At 36.1% G+C, this 15,331-nt stretch overlaps 1 protein-coding gene across 12 annotated transcripts in view; it reads right to left on the bottom strand.

Moving 5' to 3' along the window:
• Positions 1-15,331, bottom strand: part of PIKFYVE (phosphoinositide kinase, FYVE-type zinc finger containing) — a 78,748-nt gene that overhangs the window by 11,313 nt on the left and 52,104 nt on the right. For all 12 annotated transcript variants that reach the window (XR_010839194.1, XM_067026709.1, XM_067026714.1 and 9 more), the window contains 11 exons: positions 13,589-13,767; positions 11,828-11,941; positions 11,330-11,438; positions 11,071-11,225; positions 10,083-10,173; positions 6,624-6,684; positions 5,605-5,742; positions 4,635-4,755; positions 3,773-3,868; positions 1,981-2,064; positions 1,124-1,221 (listed from right to left, as the gene is read on the bottom strand). Coding sequence is in view for 11 of the 12 variants with exons in the window: in XM_067026709.1 (XP_066882810.1) it covers positions 1,124-1,221; positions 1,981-2,064; positions 3,773-3,868; positions 4,635-4,755; positions 5,605-5,742; positions 6,624-6,684; positions 10,083-10,173; positions 11,071-11,225; positions 11,330-11,438; positions 11,828-11,941; positions 13,589-13,767 (1,246 nt within the window). In the remaining variant the exon portion in view is untranslated. The remainder of the gene's footprint in view (positions 1-1,123; positions 1,222-1,980; positions 2,065-3,772; positions 3,869-4,634; positions 4,756-5,604; positions 5,743-6,623; positions 6,685-10,082; positions 10,174-11,070; positions 11,226-11,329; positions 11,439-11,827; positions 11,942-13,588; positions 13,768-15,331) is intronic.

The following is a 15,331-nucleotide window of genomic DNA, read 5'->3' as shown; positions in this document are numbered from 1 at the left end:
TGCTCTATACTTTTATTCTCAGTTTTGAGCTTCATCATATCACTAATACATATGATCCTAATCTTGTACATTTACCATTAACAAAACCCACATCAAATGTCGATCATGAAGTGCTTACTTAGGGCAGCAGACACCATTATGGCCTCCTTAATATCCAATCCCACCTTGTTCCTTGCTAACAGAACTCCAATTTTGTTTGAGGCAGCAATGTGTAGAGTCCCAGGAAATGAATCATGATTTATGTAAGCCAACCAAGACAATGCTGCTTACCACTTTCTCAGTCTCCTTTGCAGGAAAGCGTGGCCATGAGACTCACTTCTAACCGATGAGACTGAAGGGGGAAGGGCATTTCCCAATACAAGAGAACAGTTGCAGCTTGTACCTCCCCCTTCCTTCTGCCTCAAATGCAGAGATTAAGTGGGACATTTTTGACCATGAGTAAAACTTAACAGAATCAAAGAGAAACTACCCCTATGTTGTCATGACAATGCTGAGTAGCTGAACCAATGCTAGCAACCTGCAGTTGCTATCTTAGAAAAATAAACTGTCATTCAAGATGCAATAGTCACTTGAGTTTTCTGCTACTTGTAGTGAATATTCCTGACTGACAAAGTCAAAGAGATCCAAGTTCAAATCCCAGCTCTCCATTACGTGTGTAACCTTCAGCAAATTGCATTATCTAAGTCTTAACTTACTTTCTGAAAGATGGAGATATGTCAAATAACTCTTATGGGGTTATTATGGGAATTAAAGGAGACAATACATGAAAAGTTCTTTTCACAATGCCAACAATGCTGCAAAAACAAATAGGCAAAAACTCTGTTATATTTCTTCAGTTATATGCTTTAAACTGTAAGCTCTAGCCAGGAAGGCAGATTCTGCTTCTATTTGCAAAGACCTATGAGTTTCTAGGAGTTTCAAATTCAATAAACTTAAGGTAAGAATCAAAGAAAAGTGAAATGTGTACAAAAGAAGATATACAAAAACTTTTACATCCATACTGTATTTCAAAGACCAGAAGTAATATATCCTTGCCAGATGGCATTTCTTATTTAATGTGTTTTCTTCTTCACACCACAATTACAAACAAAACTAGGAATTACTTCTCCATTTGTAATCTTACTTGGTTGTGGTTCTACTTCTGCTGTACGGTTTGTCTGTCCTCCACTGATCTCAGGTAATCTAATAGGGCTGCTACTCTTTGGTCTGCTGTCTGAAGTACTAAAATGAAAAACAAAAGAAAAGTTGGTTTTATATGATTCAGACACAAAATAGCAAGTACTCTAATTCCTGATTAACCTATCCCCCACCTAACCCCACCCACAATATCAGAAATATGATTCACAATTTATATAAACACAGGTTAGCATGGAAGAAAAAGGCTTGAAATGTCTACTGGGCTTAAGAAAAAGCAAAATGATAAAGCTATAAAAGTGTATGGAAAAATATATAAAGTATAGGTTCTTATAATATTTTTCACAAGTCTATCAGAGCTATATTAGCATCCATAAGTCCAACAATTATGACAATTTCTGTCTCAAATGTCTAAAATACTGAACACACTTAAAGAACTGGTTTGGTGGGGGGCTGTTTTATTTTTTAACTGTTAAGATCTTTAATTATTATCAAAAATTCATAAATACTTTAAATTACAAAATCAAGAAGTAGTTTACTAATTTCAGAGTTACCATTTTTTAAATGAAAATGATAAAGAGAACTTAAAATGTTAAAAGTTTAAATCTGCAACACACAATGAACTTCTATGACAAATTATCAGAAAACTGTATCCGAAGAGACTTCTTAAGGTCTTTTGCTAGACATGAATTTCGTTCTATCAACTACTGGCTAAAGGATGAGTGCCACTGACTATATTCTAGAAACTTTTATATTGACCATAAGCTAAAATAAAATTGGAGTAGGAGCACCTAGAAAATGATGACGTAGCTCAATGAAAATAGATTTTACTCAATCGCAGATCACCTGTTTGTTGGAAGCCCTTCTTCAGCACTGTTCCGCAGAGTCACTTTGGACAACTCCTCTAAGGCATTCCGGTATTCTTTACAACTTAGGGTAGAAATAGGTTGAAAAATGTTAAACATTATGGTCTTCTTTTAAAGTAAATCATATGCTTTAGAATAAGCTTTGCACGGTAGAAACACCGTCATTGTAAGTATCCATAATTAAACAAACACGAGTTAAGTAACAAAAGTTATCAAGTACAAGCTTCATGAAGAAGGTCAATGTCTTCACAAAAAAATAATACAAAATATGACCCAACACACCAACCAGGCTCAATACCCTAAACTATGATGGTCAAGTCCTCCATACTAACATTTAGATCAAATGCCTTCAGGGGTTGAACAGCTAACTGAAAAGCATGAAACTTCACTGTTTAGTATAATAGAGAGGAAAGGAATTTAGAGTACTTTTCAACTTAAAGGTACTGAACTTTAAGAAAAAGCGTATTTTTTTAGTTTGCATTGGCCAAAAAAATCCAACTCTTGGACTAGCAGTCTGGAAGCCCTGATTTGGATAAATCAGATGTTAGGGAACAAGGGGAAGCACCTTAGCATGTATTATTTTTCCAAGACATTAGAAAAAGGTGACCTCAACTAGAAAACTTGCTTCCTCATAGTACAAAATATATGTTTTTCTTGGTTGACTTTCTTGCCTGTCTTATCTATTAATGTAGTATGTCTAACCAATAAAAGGAGAAGCAAATACTATCTTCATAAACATCAAAAGGCAAAGATAAAAAATTTATCATATGGAAACTTCTAAAGGAAAAAAATTCTTCATTATCCAAATAGTAACTCTAAACTACCTAAATGCTGAAGCCTATAAATCTATCTTGTTTAAAACCCTGTATACCCAGTACCTGGTATACCACACATTGCAGACATTCAAATATTTGTTGATAAATGGACAACTTTATTAAAAATATTAAAATTAAAAATATTAAATATTAAGTATTTAATATTAAAAATAAATATTAAGAATATTTTATATTTAAATTAAAATTTATTAAATATTAAATTATAATGTTATAGGTTATTATTAAATATTTAAATATTGAATATTAAATTAATATTTAATATTAAAAATAAAGTTTTAATTTCAATGTCTTCCAAGAGGAAAAAAAATGTTTTTTATTAAACATCTTAGATTCTACTTAAACTAGGTTCTACCACTGCCAAGATACCATTAAGATTAAAAAGCTTTATTCTTTTAGATGTGATATATAAATATTTTTAAAGAGGGGTCCTTCTTTAAGACACATGATAACTGCGAGCATGTAAATGGGTTAAGGCATAGGAACAGCATTACCGTAAGTAAGGAAACTACCTGCTATGTGTGGGAAGCAGGAAGGAAATGAATGAAGAATACAAAAAAGACATTCAGATGATATAAGGCAGATATGTTCCAAGTATTAGGTCAATAAATAAAGCAAAGGAAAGGATACAATGGATACATATTATAATAGAGAGAATGGTTAAAGGATATTAAGGATTAGTAAATAACTTGCCTAGTTAATTTAATTATTAGGAGCTTAAGAATCATCCTGTTATTATTTGGGTAAAGAGTACCTTATCAGATACAAAAAGAATAAGTTGTCACACCCAAAGAATACATTCTTTTACTTATATTTAACATTTTACATTTACTTATATTTTGCTCTACTCTATGTAACAGCACTCAAAATACAGCGATTAATAAATACACATAAAATATAAAGATACATCCATAGGTGAAAAAGCCCCATGAATAATACCTGAGAGCGAAAGCAATGATGGAGCTGGGCTCCTTCTCACAGACTGCAATGGGCACTCGTTCATGTTCATACATTAAGTAGTGTTTATCTGGATCACTGTTCAAAATTTTTAAATACATAAATCAGAACAAAATTAGCAGAAAATCACATATACCAACCATTAGCACTATTACAAGTAAATCTCAGGACAATTTTAAGTTAACTAAATAATGCACAATTACAAGAATATAATTAAGCCAAACAGCCAAGGAAAATAACATCAACAGAAAGTTTTTGAAGACAACTGAAAATTATCAGAATTGTTTTTCAAATCAGAGTGTTCTGGAATCATCACTCCCAACAAAGCTTTCCACACTGGCAGTGTAGAAAGCCAGCCTATGTTTTTCCCCACTCTGAGTGAGTCCAGTACAAACAAGATCACATGAAAACTTGTACAGCCACTGCAATTCATCATCACTATTAAAAAAGCATCATGTCCCAGTAAATTACTGGGTCAGTAATATCCTCATATACAATCAGCAATATGTTTTTATGATTATGAGATCAACAGATGTAGCAGTATATCTTAATAATATAAATATATAAGCAATTTTTTTCAGAATCAGTACTCTTAAGCATTAAGTAATACTAGTTAATGCTTTTTTAATCCACTCATTTACCATATAATGATTACATAGTCTACAAATTATATTATACCAAAAGACATCTCTTTTACTGTGATGAAGTGTAATTTTGGATTGAGAAATACATATATACAGTTAAATAAACACTTAAATATGTAGAGAGTATATCTACAGAGAGATTTTTTAAATGAAGTAAAAATAAAACCACCCAACAGCCACTGGCTTTTATAAATACTTACAAAGGAAATGGAATAGGGTTATAGCTGTTTCCTGGAAGCAAATTTGCAAAGATGGCTTTCATGGTTGATTTTTCCTTCACCTGGCTGTCTGCAGATCCCAGCAAATGTCCATCAAATACATCTAGAATGAAAAATATTCTACTTATACGTTAATATTCAGAAAGAGTAAAAGAAAGTATAAAGCGTCAACTATATTTCATTTCCTTTTTGGAACACAGACATGTGTTTCATTTCCTTTTTGGAACACAGACATGTGCACACCATAACTACCAATTATGGTGTAAAATTTTTGATCTAGGAATAATGACTATCAAACAGGAAGCAATAGTGAAGCATACATAGCACTGACCCCAAGTGGCTCTTTTTTTTTTTTTTTTACATTTCAACATGTTTGAAGTTGAGATCATCCTGCAACCGATGGGCTCTTACCATCACAGGGCCAGGCAGCAGCCATGACATCATTACTGGCAGAGCATGCGTGAACTCAGTCACAGCTGTTTCCTGTTGCCACTTCAACTCAGTTATGCACACTGTGGCTATTACATCTGAGTTTAATTGCAATTTAAAAGTTATTTTTAAAGTTTACGCTACAATTAAGTAGTTGGTGCTTAAACAGAAAGCAAGGAAAGAAAGAAAAAAGGTATAGATTTGTTATTAGTGAAACAAATATTTGTTGTTAGACAAATGGCTGCAATTTCTCTTTCTTACAAGGCAAAAATCATGTGCTTTTATGAGACTTAAGAAAGTAATATCCCCAGAAAGTAGATGAAGCTGAATAACATTTTGTTACTGAGATATTTACATGTCAAGCAGTGCAACTGAAGAAGGGATATGGTAAAAAGCTACATCTGAAAGAGCCCTTTCAATAGTAAAAACTTTAAATCCTAAGGGCTAAGAAAGCACTGTGTCACAGCACTCAGAGTGTTTGTCTCTATAGGAAGAAGTGCAGTAAAAGTGACTTGACCTGTACCTTCGGAACTGCTGGTGGTATCAAGTTCTGGGGGGCCTCCCACGGCCTGCTCAGGCACACCTTCCGGCGGAGTGGGCAGCTGGAGGTGGGGGGAACTGGTGGAGCTCTGACTGGACAGGGTAGCTAAGAAGCGGTCCTCTAAAGAAAAACAGAGTACAAATGAGTCACTTTAAAACATTATGCCCACTTCTATCTAACAGCAACGTTTTTAAAATGCCAACTCTTATTTCTACTTCATAAACCAAAGAATTTTAGCTTCTTAAAAGTTATGTAGGCCATGTCAGTGCATATTTTAGAAATGGATATAAAAATCCGGACAGGTTATATGACTTGACCCTAATCAGATCTTAGTGACAGCACTGTGACTGGTAACCAATTCTGGCTCCTATGCCATATTCTTTGCACTAGACCATAATGCCTACCTAAATATTAGTTCATTTAATTTAATAGAGAATGCAATTATGACACTACTGGGGGGAAAAAAATCACATGCTTATTCTCAGGGGGGAAATTCGCTTACTTATGATAGAAAAATGCCAAGAATTCTGAGTTGAGCTCTTGTTCTACAAAGACAGTCTAAGTAAATTTCCCTACCAATTTTCTAGGATAGCACCTAGAAAAGTTATTCTATGAAATACTGAGGAAAAATTAAGTCTGGAAAGGATTTTAGTGATATAAAAATATAAATTAAATTTTATAAGATTTTTTTCCATGAAACCTGGCAGTTGACTTCATAACAATCAAGACAGAAATTCAGCTTCCTTTTGTCTTTTTGTTCTTTCCCTAAAAGCAGTCTTCTCTATATATCATGTATTTCTATATCCCAACTGATCTTATGCAATGTACTTTATGATAATCTTAAACTCAGAGTGCTACAAACGTTTTACAGGAAGGAAAAAAAAAGTCTATGTCCAATTGCATCAGAAAAAAATTCTCAATATTTAGTAGTTAAAAACAACTTATAGACTAAGAAATGTCTTAAATTCAATGACAGGTGATCACCAGACTCAAGGACCAACCTTTTTCCCCGTTTTGAAGTCCTGGAGAAGCATTCCGTGGAGATGCATCCATTGCACTTATCTGTAGAGAACAAAATACTTTGTTCTTAAGGAAACACTAAATTTAAAAATTTAAATTAAAAAAAAAATTTTTAACCCAGTGAATCTTAACCATTTTGGCCTCAAGACCCTTTCAACCTCTTAAGAATCATTAAGACACTCAGATAGCTTTTGTTTATATGGGTTATATCTTCCAATTTTTCCTTATTAGGAAACTGAAACTGAAAAAGTTACAGAACATGCATTTATTAATTCATTTTAAAATAACAATAATAAACGCATTACATATTAACATAGAAAACATATTTTAATTAAAAATAGATTTTTTTTAAAAATTGTTAAGAGTGGCATTGTTTTATACTTTTACAAATACTTTAATGCCTAGCTTAATAAAAGACAGCTAAATTCCTCTCTGACTTCTGCATTTAACCTGTTGAGCTATAGTATTATGACTGAAGTACATAAAGAAAATCTAGCCTCACACAGATATACAGTTGAAAAAGGGAAGGCTTCCCCGGTGGCGCAGTGGTTAAGAATCCTCCTGCCAATGCAGGGGACAGGGGTTCGATCCCTGGTCCGGGAAGATCCTACATGCTGCAGAGCAACTAAGCCCATGAGCCACAACTACTGAGCCCGTGTGCCACAACTACTGAAGCCCAAGTGCCCAAAGCCTATGCTCCGCAACGTGAAGCCACAGCAATGAGAAGCCTGTGCACCGCAGCAAAGAGTAGCCCCTGCTCGCCACAACTAGAGAAAGCCCATGCGCAGCAACAAAGACCCAACACAGCCGTAAATAAATAAATAAATAAATTAATTAATTAAAAAAGAAAGAGAAACCTTGTGGAGCCCTTGAAAGGGTCTTGGACCCCCAGGATCCCTGAACCATACTTTGAGAATACTGTTCTAAACAATAGCTCACAGACCCATTAAAGCATCTAGGAACTACTTATGATTATCCATTAAGCCTAGTAATCTTTGATTACCCGCTGGACTTTCACAAGTCCCATTATCCATAGATAAGCTACATTTTAAATGACTATCAGTCCTGTGTACAATTTCATTACAAAGTCATTTCTTAGACTGCTACTTAAAATGTTCTTTGATTTGTTCACCATACCAGAGAGACCTCCCTGGACACCCTATGTAAAATAACTCACCATCACCTACTCCCCTAGCAATACTCTCCATTTCTCTTAATTTTTTTCTTCATAGCCTTGTTTCCATTTGTTTTTTAAATGTTTACTGGTTCATCTGTTTATTGTCAGTCTCATTAGACAAACATTCCATAGGGACAATAACTATGGCCTTCATTCACAAACGTGAATTCCTTGCACTCAGAACAGTGCCTAAAAGCACTCAAGAACTATTTATCAAATGAATGAATACAAAGGCAGTGCTACAGATTTTCAAATCAACTTTTAATCTTTCAAAAAGATAATCACCTACTGACTGATTTTGTATTTTCAATTCTATGTCTCAATATTATAATTAGAGGTCTTACACCACTAGCTTCACTGTTTCATCAGTAGGCAAACAGAAAGGCCACTAGCAGTTTGTGAGAGCCGTTAATTGTCCTAAACTACTTGGCATATACTAATAAATCATCTTCAGTAATTCTTATTCTTACTCTCACCTAAACTTTAAGGAAAAGTGATTCCTGGGCTTCCCTGGTGGTGCAGTGGTTGAGAGTCCGCCTGCCAATGCAGGGGACATGGGTTCGTGCCCCGGTCCGGGAAGATCCCACATGCCACGGAGCAGCTGGGCCCGTGAGCCATGGCCGCTGAGCCTGCGCGTCCGGAGCCTGTGCTCCACAACGGGAGAGGCCACAGCAGTGAGAGGCCCGTGTACCGCAAAAAAAAAAAAAAAAAAAAAAAGTGATTCCTACACAATTATTTATGAGACAAAAAGGAGGAATTCAGTTACACAGTGTTACTAAATAACACAAAGATCCAAGGCACTTGAACCCATCATTCCATGAAAATACTCTGCTACAGATACTACACACTTGTACAAAAAGATATTCTCTCAAAAGCCCTCATGATAACAGAACATTAAGCCCTTATAATATACTGACATTAATTCATCTGTTCATGGTTAGCATGGTAAGTAGAATTCTGTGATGGCCCCCAACAACTCCACCCCCTGGCATACACACACACACAGTTATTCAACTAAACATTAATCCAGATACTGTTGTGAAGGGATTTTACCATGTATGTAAGGTCCCAAATCAGTTAACCTTAAACTATGGAGATTAACCAGGTAGGCCTGACCTAATCACATGTGTCCTTTAAATCTGTGTCCAGAGGTCAGACACAGCAGAAGGATTCAGAGATTTGAAACATGAAAAGGATTCAATCTACTGCTGTAGGCTTTGAAGATGAACAGAGCCACATGCAAGGAATCAAGCAGCCTCTAGGAGTTGAGAATCGCCTCTAGTCAACGGCCAGCAACAAATGGGGGACCTCAGTCCTATAACCACTAGGAATTGAACTCTGCCAACAACCTAGATGAGCTTAGAAGAAGATCCTGAGCCTCAGGTAACAGCCTTGGCCAAAACCTCCATCTCAGTTCTGTGAGCAGAGAACCCAGCCATACTGTGCCAGAGTCCTGACACACTGTGAGATAATAAATTTATGTTTTAGGTCACTAAGTTTGGGGTAATGTGCTGTGCAGCAAGAGAAAACTAAAACAGTTAGGAAAGGTTAATTAAATCAACATGTAGAACTAACCTGGTGCAGACCCCTTAAGAAAAGCTTCTCACTTAAGCACAGAGATAAGAACACCCAGAACTCATAGTAAAGTAAATTAGGACTCTATTATACACTCAGCATATCCACACGTTCTCCTTTATAGCACTTACTGCCTCTGTGATACTATCCTCAATGATGCCAGCAGACAGTAGCTTTTGATAAATGTTTCCAATAAATGAATTATAATGTATTTTATTTCCGGCTAAGATAAAAAAAAATCCAGGTCACATCACCAAGAAACCTCATAACTTCAAAATTTAAAACTCCTACTATTATTAATAAAGTATATATTAAGCTACCACTTTATTTTTTTTTTGGCTGCATTGGGTCTTCGTTGCTGCATGTCGGCTTTTCTAGTTGCGACGAGCGGGGGCTACTCTTTGTTGTGGTGCATGGGCTTCTCATTGCGGTGGCTTCTCTTGTTGTGGAGCACGGGCTCTAGGTGCGCGGGTTTCAGTAGTTGTGGCTCGCAGGCTTAGTTGCTCCATGGCATGTGGGATCTTCCTGGACCAGGGATCGAACCCGTGTCCCCTGTGTTGGCAGGCAGATTCTTAACCACTGCACCACCAGGGAGGTCCCTGAGCTACCACTTCTAAGTGTCATAAGAGAAATTAATTATATCTATACCAATATATACAGACCCAAAGACAAAACTACATTTCATTACCTTGCTTTCTTCCCCTTGCCTCAGTCTTCCAGGACTTGGAGGAACTGAAGGCCGCTTTCTACCCTTTTCTTGCTGGAAAAGGTCCTGCAACCTGTAGTTAATGAAAAAAAGGAAAAGAGCAAAGAAGCATATGATTTTCCTTCTAATATCCTAAATAATGTTTACACATATTCTCCTTATAGCTTTGAAACCACAAGAATTAGATTTTCCTATTTTGAATGCAATAGATTTTAAAGCTGTACATAACTAACACTAAATTTTTGTTTTCTTTCTAATCAATCACTTGTTACTGATATGACTATAGTTATAAAAGAATAGCAAGTTATAATGAGACAATACAACATAACATAAAAAATACGGGTGTTAAAGACCAACAGACCTGGGCTCAAAGCCGAGCTCTGACAATTAACAGCTATATAAATTGGGCAAATCCCTTAGTCTCGAAGAGCCACAGGTTCCTCTGTAAAATGGAATTAGTATATATACTCTGTAGGACTCAAAATCAAATAAAAGAGTGCATGTCCATCTACTGCCTTACTTAGTGCCTAGCATGATCCAAGTGCTCAATAAATAAATGCTATAATAATCTAACTGAACTTTTCAATAAGCATTAAAGGGAAATATTTCCCCAAATAAATATTTAAATAAAGGTACAAGATACACAAAATAATAGAGTTGAAAGTCACGGCCTAGAACCCAATAATCATTCCATGACATACTAATGCAGATAAATTAGATTCATTAAGCACACACACTGTATTTGAAACAGCAATGAAGGCTATTCTCATCTTCGATTTTTTTTATCTTCACAACCTACACTTTAAAGGATGAAAGAGGTGAAGGGTGGTAGTGGCAATAAAAATAAAGCTCCTACAACTTGAGAGTAAAAGGAAAACATCCAAATTAATGAGGACATTTACATCGAAAACATGACAGCAGAGCAAATTTTGCAATACTATAAAAGAAACACCGGACTGCAAAGTCACACCTGTTATTCCAAGCCTGCAGCACTTCGCAGAGGCTTTGTTTCTTGGCGATGAGTGACTCGAAGACCGACTGCAGCTGCTGAGGGGTCTCCACCGAGGAAGACAGGAGCCGTGCTTGCATCTTCTCAGTCCAGCTCTTGAACTCGCTTTCTTCCATCTACGAGGAACAGAAACCACTCCAGCAATTTGAGACACACCCCAAAAGGAACCTCTAACAAGTTCACAGCTAACATTTGGATTGCTGTCAGAAAAATGAATTACCTCTTTTTGTGCAAAGATATCTTCCATTTTCTCCTCTCTTGTTTTGCTAAATGTATCAGTTTTCAAAGATGCGAGTCTTTCATCCACAGCAAGATATACCTGTGAAACTCTAACAATATAAACATAAACAATATTAAACACTTTAGAAAAGTCAGAATCAAATTATCTAATCTCACACAAGTAGAAAAAAGATGTACACACAAAACTATAACTAGGTCTTATCTAATTAAGAATCACATACAATTTTGCAGAACAGAAAAGGATGTATATCAAAATTTTAATAGTTGTTATGCCTGAGAGCATTTGACTTCTTTGTTAATACTTTTATGAACTGTCTACACTTTTCCTTTTATACAGCAGGCATATATAACACACAATTAGAAAAATACGTTATTTCTGTTTTCAAAGAAAGCTAAATGAACAAACATGATATTTAAAATAGTTTAGATTTCAGGCGGTACTAAACAAAAACAGATGACCAAAGAAAATAAAACTTACTTTTGAAAGAAGTCCTTCAGATCCTGAAGAAGGGACACTTTTAGTGGGACCTGACGTTTAATGAATATTTTGGGAAGTGGAACACACACTTCAAGAAGCCGAATGGGAGAATAACTGAGAGGAAAAAAATACAAGTAATAGTAGAAAAGTGAAAAATATTTTAATATTTTGAGTAGAGGTGTATCATGACAGCTAACTAAGTCCTATGAGGGGCAAGAGATCATAAAGTTTCTATGAAATGGCATTTTTAAAACAATCAAAAATACTGAAGTCAACTTTCAGCCATTACAAATACCCTCCCCAGTTTTAAAAAGATTTTGTTTTATTTTTCCCCTGCATTGTGATGTAATCATTTATCCCTCAAGGCCATCCTCATGTGCTTTCAAAACAAATGACTGGGATATAAACCTCCATGAATGAGGAGAGGGACTCCTTCCTACAATTAGCTTAGACACAGGTATTCACTACTTTCTCAGTTCCCAAGGATTCTTTGTGAGTTTCCTTTCCACCTGAAGTTCACGATGTCTAGTAAATGCTATATCCCACCTAGGCCCTAGGTTCTTGATTAACAGCTCTTGTTTAAAAAAGGAAATAGGGTTCAATTACAAGTACTTCCTATTTGTGTGCCTATATGTGCCTAGTATGTGTCAGATGCTGTTTTAGGTGCTGAGATACAGCATGGAGTAAAGGGCCAAAATTCTTGCTCTCGTGATTCAGGAATAATAAGACTTGGGCGATAAACAAAAACAAATACTTAAAACGTACCTTACGCCAGATACTAGGTGCTACAGGACAAAATAAAGCAGGAAAGGGAAGCAAGGAGTGCCAGGGGTGAGAGGGAGTCAGGGCAGGTGAAATCTGAACAAAGACCTGCAGGAAATAAGGAAACGTAGGCAGGTATCTGGGAGCAGGCAGCTCAGAGATGGAAGAGCAAGTGCAGGGCTCCCAGGCAGGAGCCTACCTGACATAGCTGAGGTCCAGCCAGGAGGCCAGTGAGGCTGAAGTACGGTGAGCGAGGCGGGGAGTAGTAGGGGGTGAGAAGCCAGAGCATGTAGGGGCTCACAGGCCCATAAATGGACTCTGGCCTTCACTCAGGATGAAACAGACACCCACTGGAGGCTCTAGAGCACATGAGTGGCCTGAGTTGATTTTCATATAACAGGACCACTCTGACTGCTGTGTTGAGAACAGGCTGCAGCGGGTAAGGCCGAAAGGAAACTGACTGAGGTTAGTGCAATAATCTAGTAAAAGACAACAGAGGTTCAGTCCAGAGTGGTAGTGGTGGAGGTGGTGAGACATGTTCTGGGTATATTCTGAAGGCAGAGCCCGAAGGCTTTCTCAAATCATTTAAGAACAAGTGCAAATAACCATTCTTTGAACTAGTGATTGTAGCTCTATCCGGAATATGCGATTACCCTTATGCTAAGTAATGTCTTAGCAAAAATTCTGATAAGCTCTCAGATGCAAAGACAGGGGTTAAGAGTAACACCTGCAGTAGCAAGAATCATGGATCATGACTTGCTAGCTCTATGTGTCAGCTTTAAGCTCTCTAAGTTAGGGTTATAACAATACATATTTCTTAAAGGATTAAATAAAATAATAACACTGAAAGCTCTTCACAGAGTATGGGCCCCCTGCCTTTGCAAGAGTGGGAATGGGGAACAACACACGCCAAAAATTAATTCAATCTAGTAACACTGGAAATGTTACAAAGCCTTCCAGGGAGTATGTGATTGTGACAAGGTCGCTCAGACTTCTTACCTGAAAGATGCCACCATCTGATTATAGGAGAAATACTGGTGATAATCATGGTGGATGGAGTGACCACACGGCTCCGCATTGGCTCTACGGGTGTACTGGTGCCCATAAAACCGAAGTTCAAGGTATTTTGCAAATGACATGGACCAGGACTCATTGGACAGAGCAACAACTGGTGTTACCTGAAATTCAGCATACATTGTTATCTAATCACATATTGAGAATCTCTTTTTTAAAAAACAATGTATTTTCTTCTCTAGTACTAATCTAGTATATTCTGACTGCAGAAAACTAGAAGAAGAAGAAAATGCTTCGAGGTGGGTAGAGTTAGGGACAGCTGGGGAACCTGTCTTGCCAGCAATCCCACTACCACCATCAATATGCTAGCATGTTTGCTTTCTTTCTATACATGAATACATATATGCTTAGCTGGGATGTTTATAAATAACAACTGTTCCCTATAATTAGGTTCGTAACCTTTTTTTATTAGCAATATATATTTTCCCACATAGAATATTCTTGTACAATTTGATTTTTAATGGCTGCAGAGTATCCCATAATATGGAATTACTTAACCAATCCCTATTGATGTGCATTTAAGACATTACAAGTTTTTCACTATTTTGATGAACTTCCCTGTTTGTGTGTGTGTATGTGTGTGTGTATATATGTGTGTGTGTGTGTATATATATATATATATATATGTACTTATAAATATCCGTAATTATTATTTCCTTGGAATTAATTAATGAAAATAGAAATTGGTAGGTCAAAGGGCATGGACATTTATATGGTCTTTGATACTTTCTGCCACATTGTGTAAACCAGTACACCTGTTTTGGGAGACAATCTCCAACAGTATCTGAGAATATCAATTTCCCTACTTTCTTACCAATCTCCTCAGGAATTATAAATCTTTGAAATGTAATTTGTTAAAAATAAACAAAAACACATTCCACTTATTTTATTTATTTATATTTATTTATACTTCTTTGATTACTAGTAATGAGTAAAATGTATTTGCACATGTCTACTGGCCATTTGTAGTAAATTGCTCTGTCACACCCTTTGTCCATTTTTCTATTATCATGGCTTATAGAAATTTAATAGTAAGTATACTAATATTTGGTCATATATACTATAACTTTTTTGGACACCTGAAAGTTTTCATTTCTGTGTAACAAAAACTGTTTACCTTTTCCTTTCTAACATAACCCCAAAGGCAGAAGTTTTTGTTTCAAAGTAAAGTGCATACACCAAACATGCAAGGTATAAAGATCAAATTTAAGTTATTCATTTAGTTCACTGGTCAATCTACAGAAGTTCACATATTCTACAACAAAATATTGCCAGCTGTCTAACAGCAACTAAAGGCCTAGAAGAACAAGTATAAAAAGACCAATCACTGCAAGAAATGACCTCGTGGCTCTATGTTCCTACCGAAGAAGGCATTACCTTTGACTTGGCCCTCCTCAACCTCTGATACTGAAATAGGTTGCATTATTATTTTATCTATAATTCCCAGATGTGCTTCCAAACATACACTCCAAAATAAGACAATTAAGATAACAATGAAGTTAAATTTGGCATATGTTCACTGTTAACAGTTTGAATAAAAAGTATATATTAAAAACATAATACTGGCACCAAATATTCCCCCCAGAGTTAGAAAAACACACAGAAGAAATAAAACACATGCTTCTTTCCTCAAGAATGTATATGAAAACCAGCAGAGATCAATTAAAC

This window comes from Kogia breviceps, chromosome 2, assembly GCF_026419965.1.
Source record: "Kogia breviceps isolate mKogBre1 chromosome 2, mKogBre1 haplotype 1, whole genome shotgun sequence".
In the NCBI taxonomy this organism is placed as follows: Eukaryota; Metazoa; Chordata; class Mammalia; order Artiodactyla; family Physeteridae; genus Kogia; species Kogia breviceps.
Note: the sequence above shows the minus strand (reverse complement) of the source record. Positions and strands in the feature narration are given on the sequence as shown.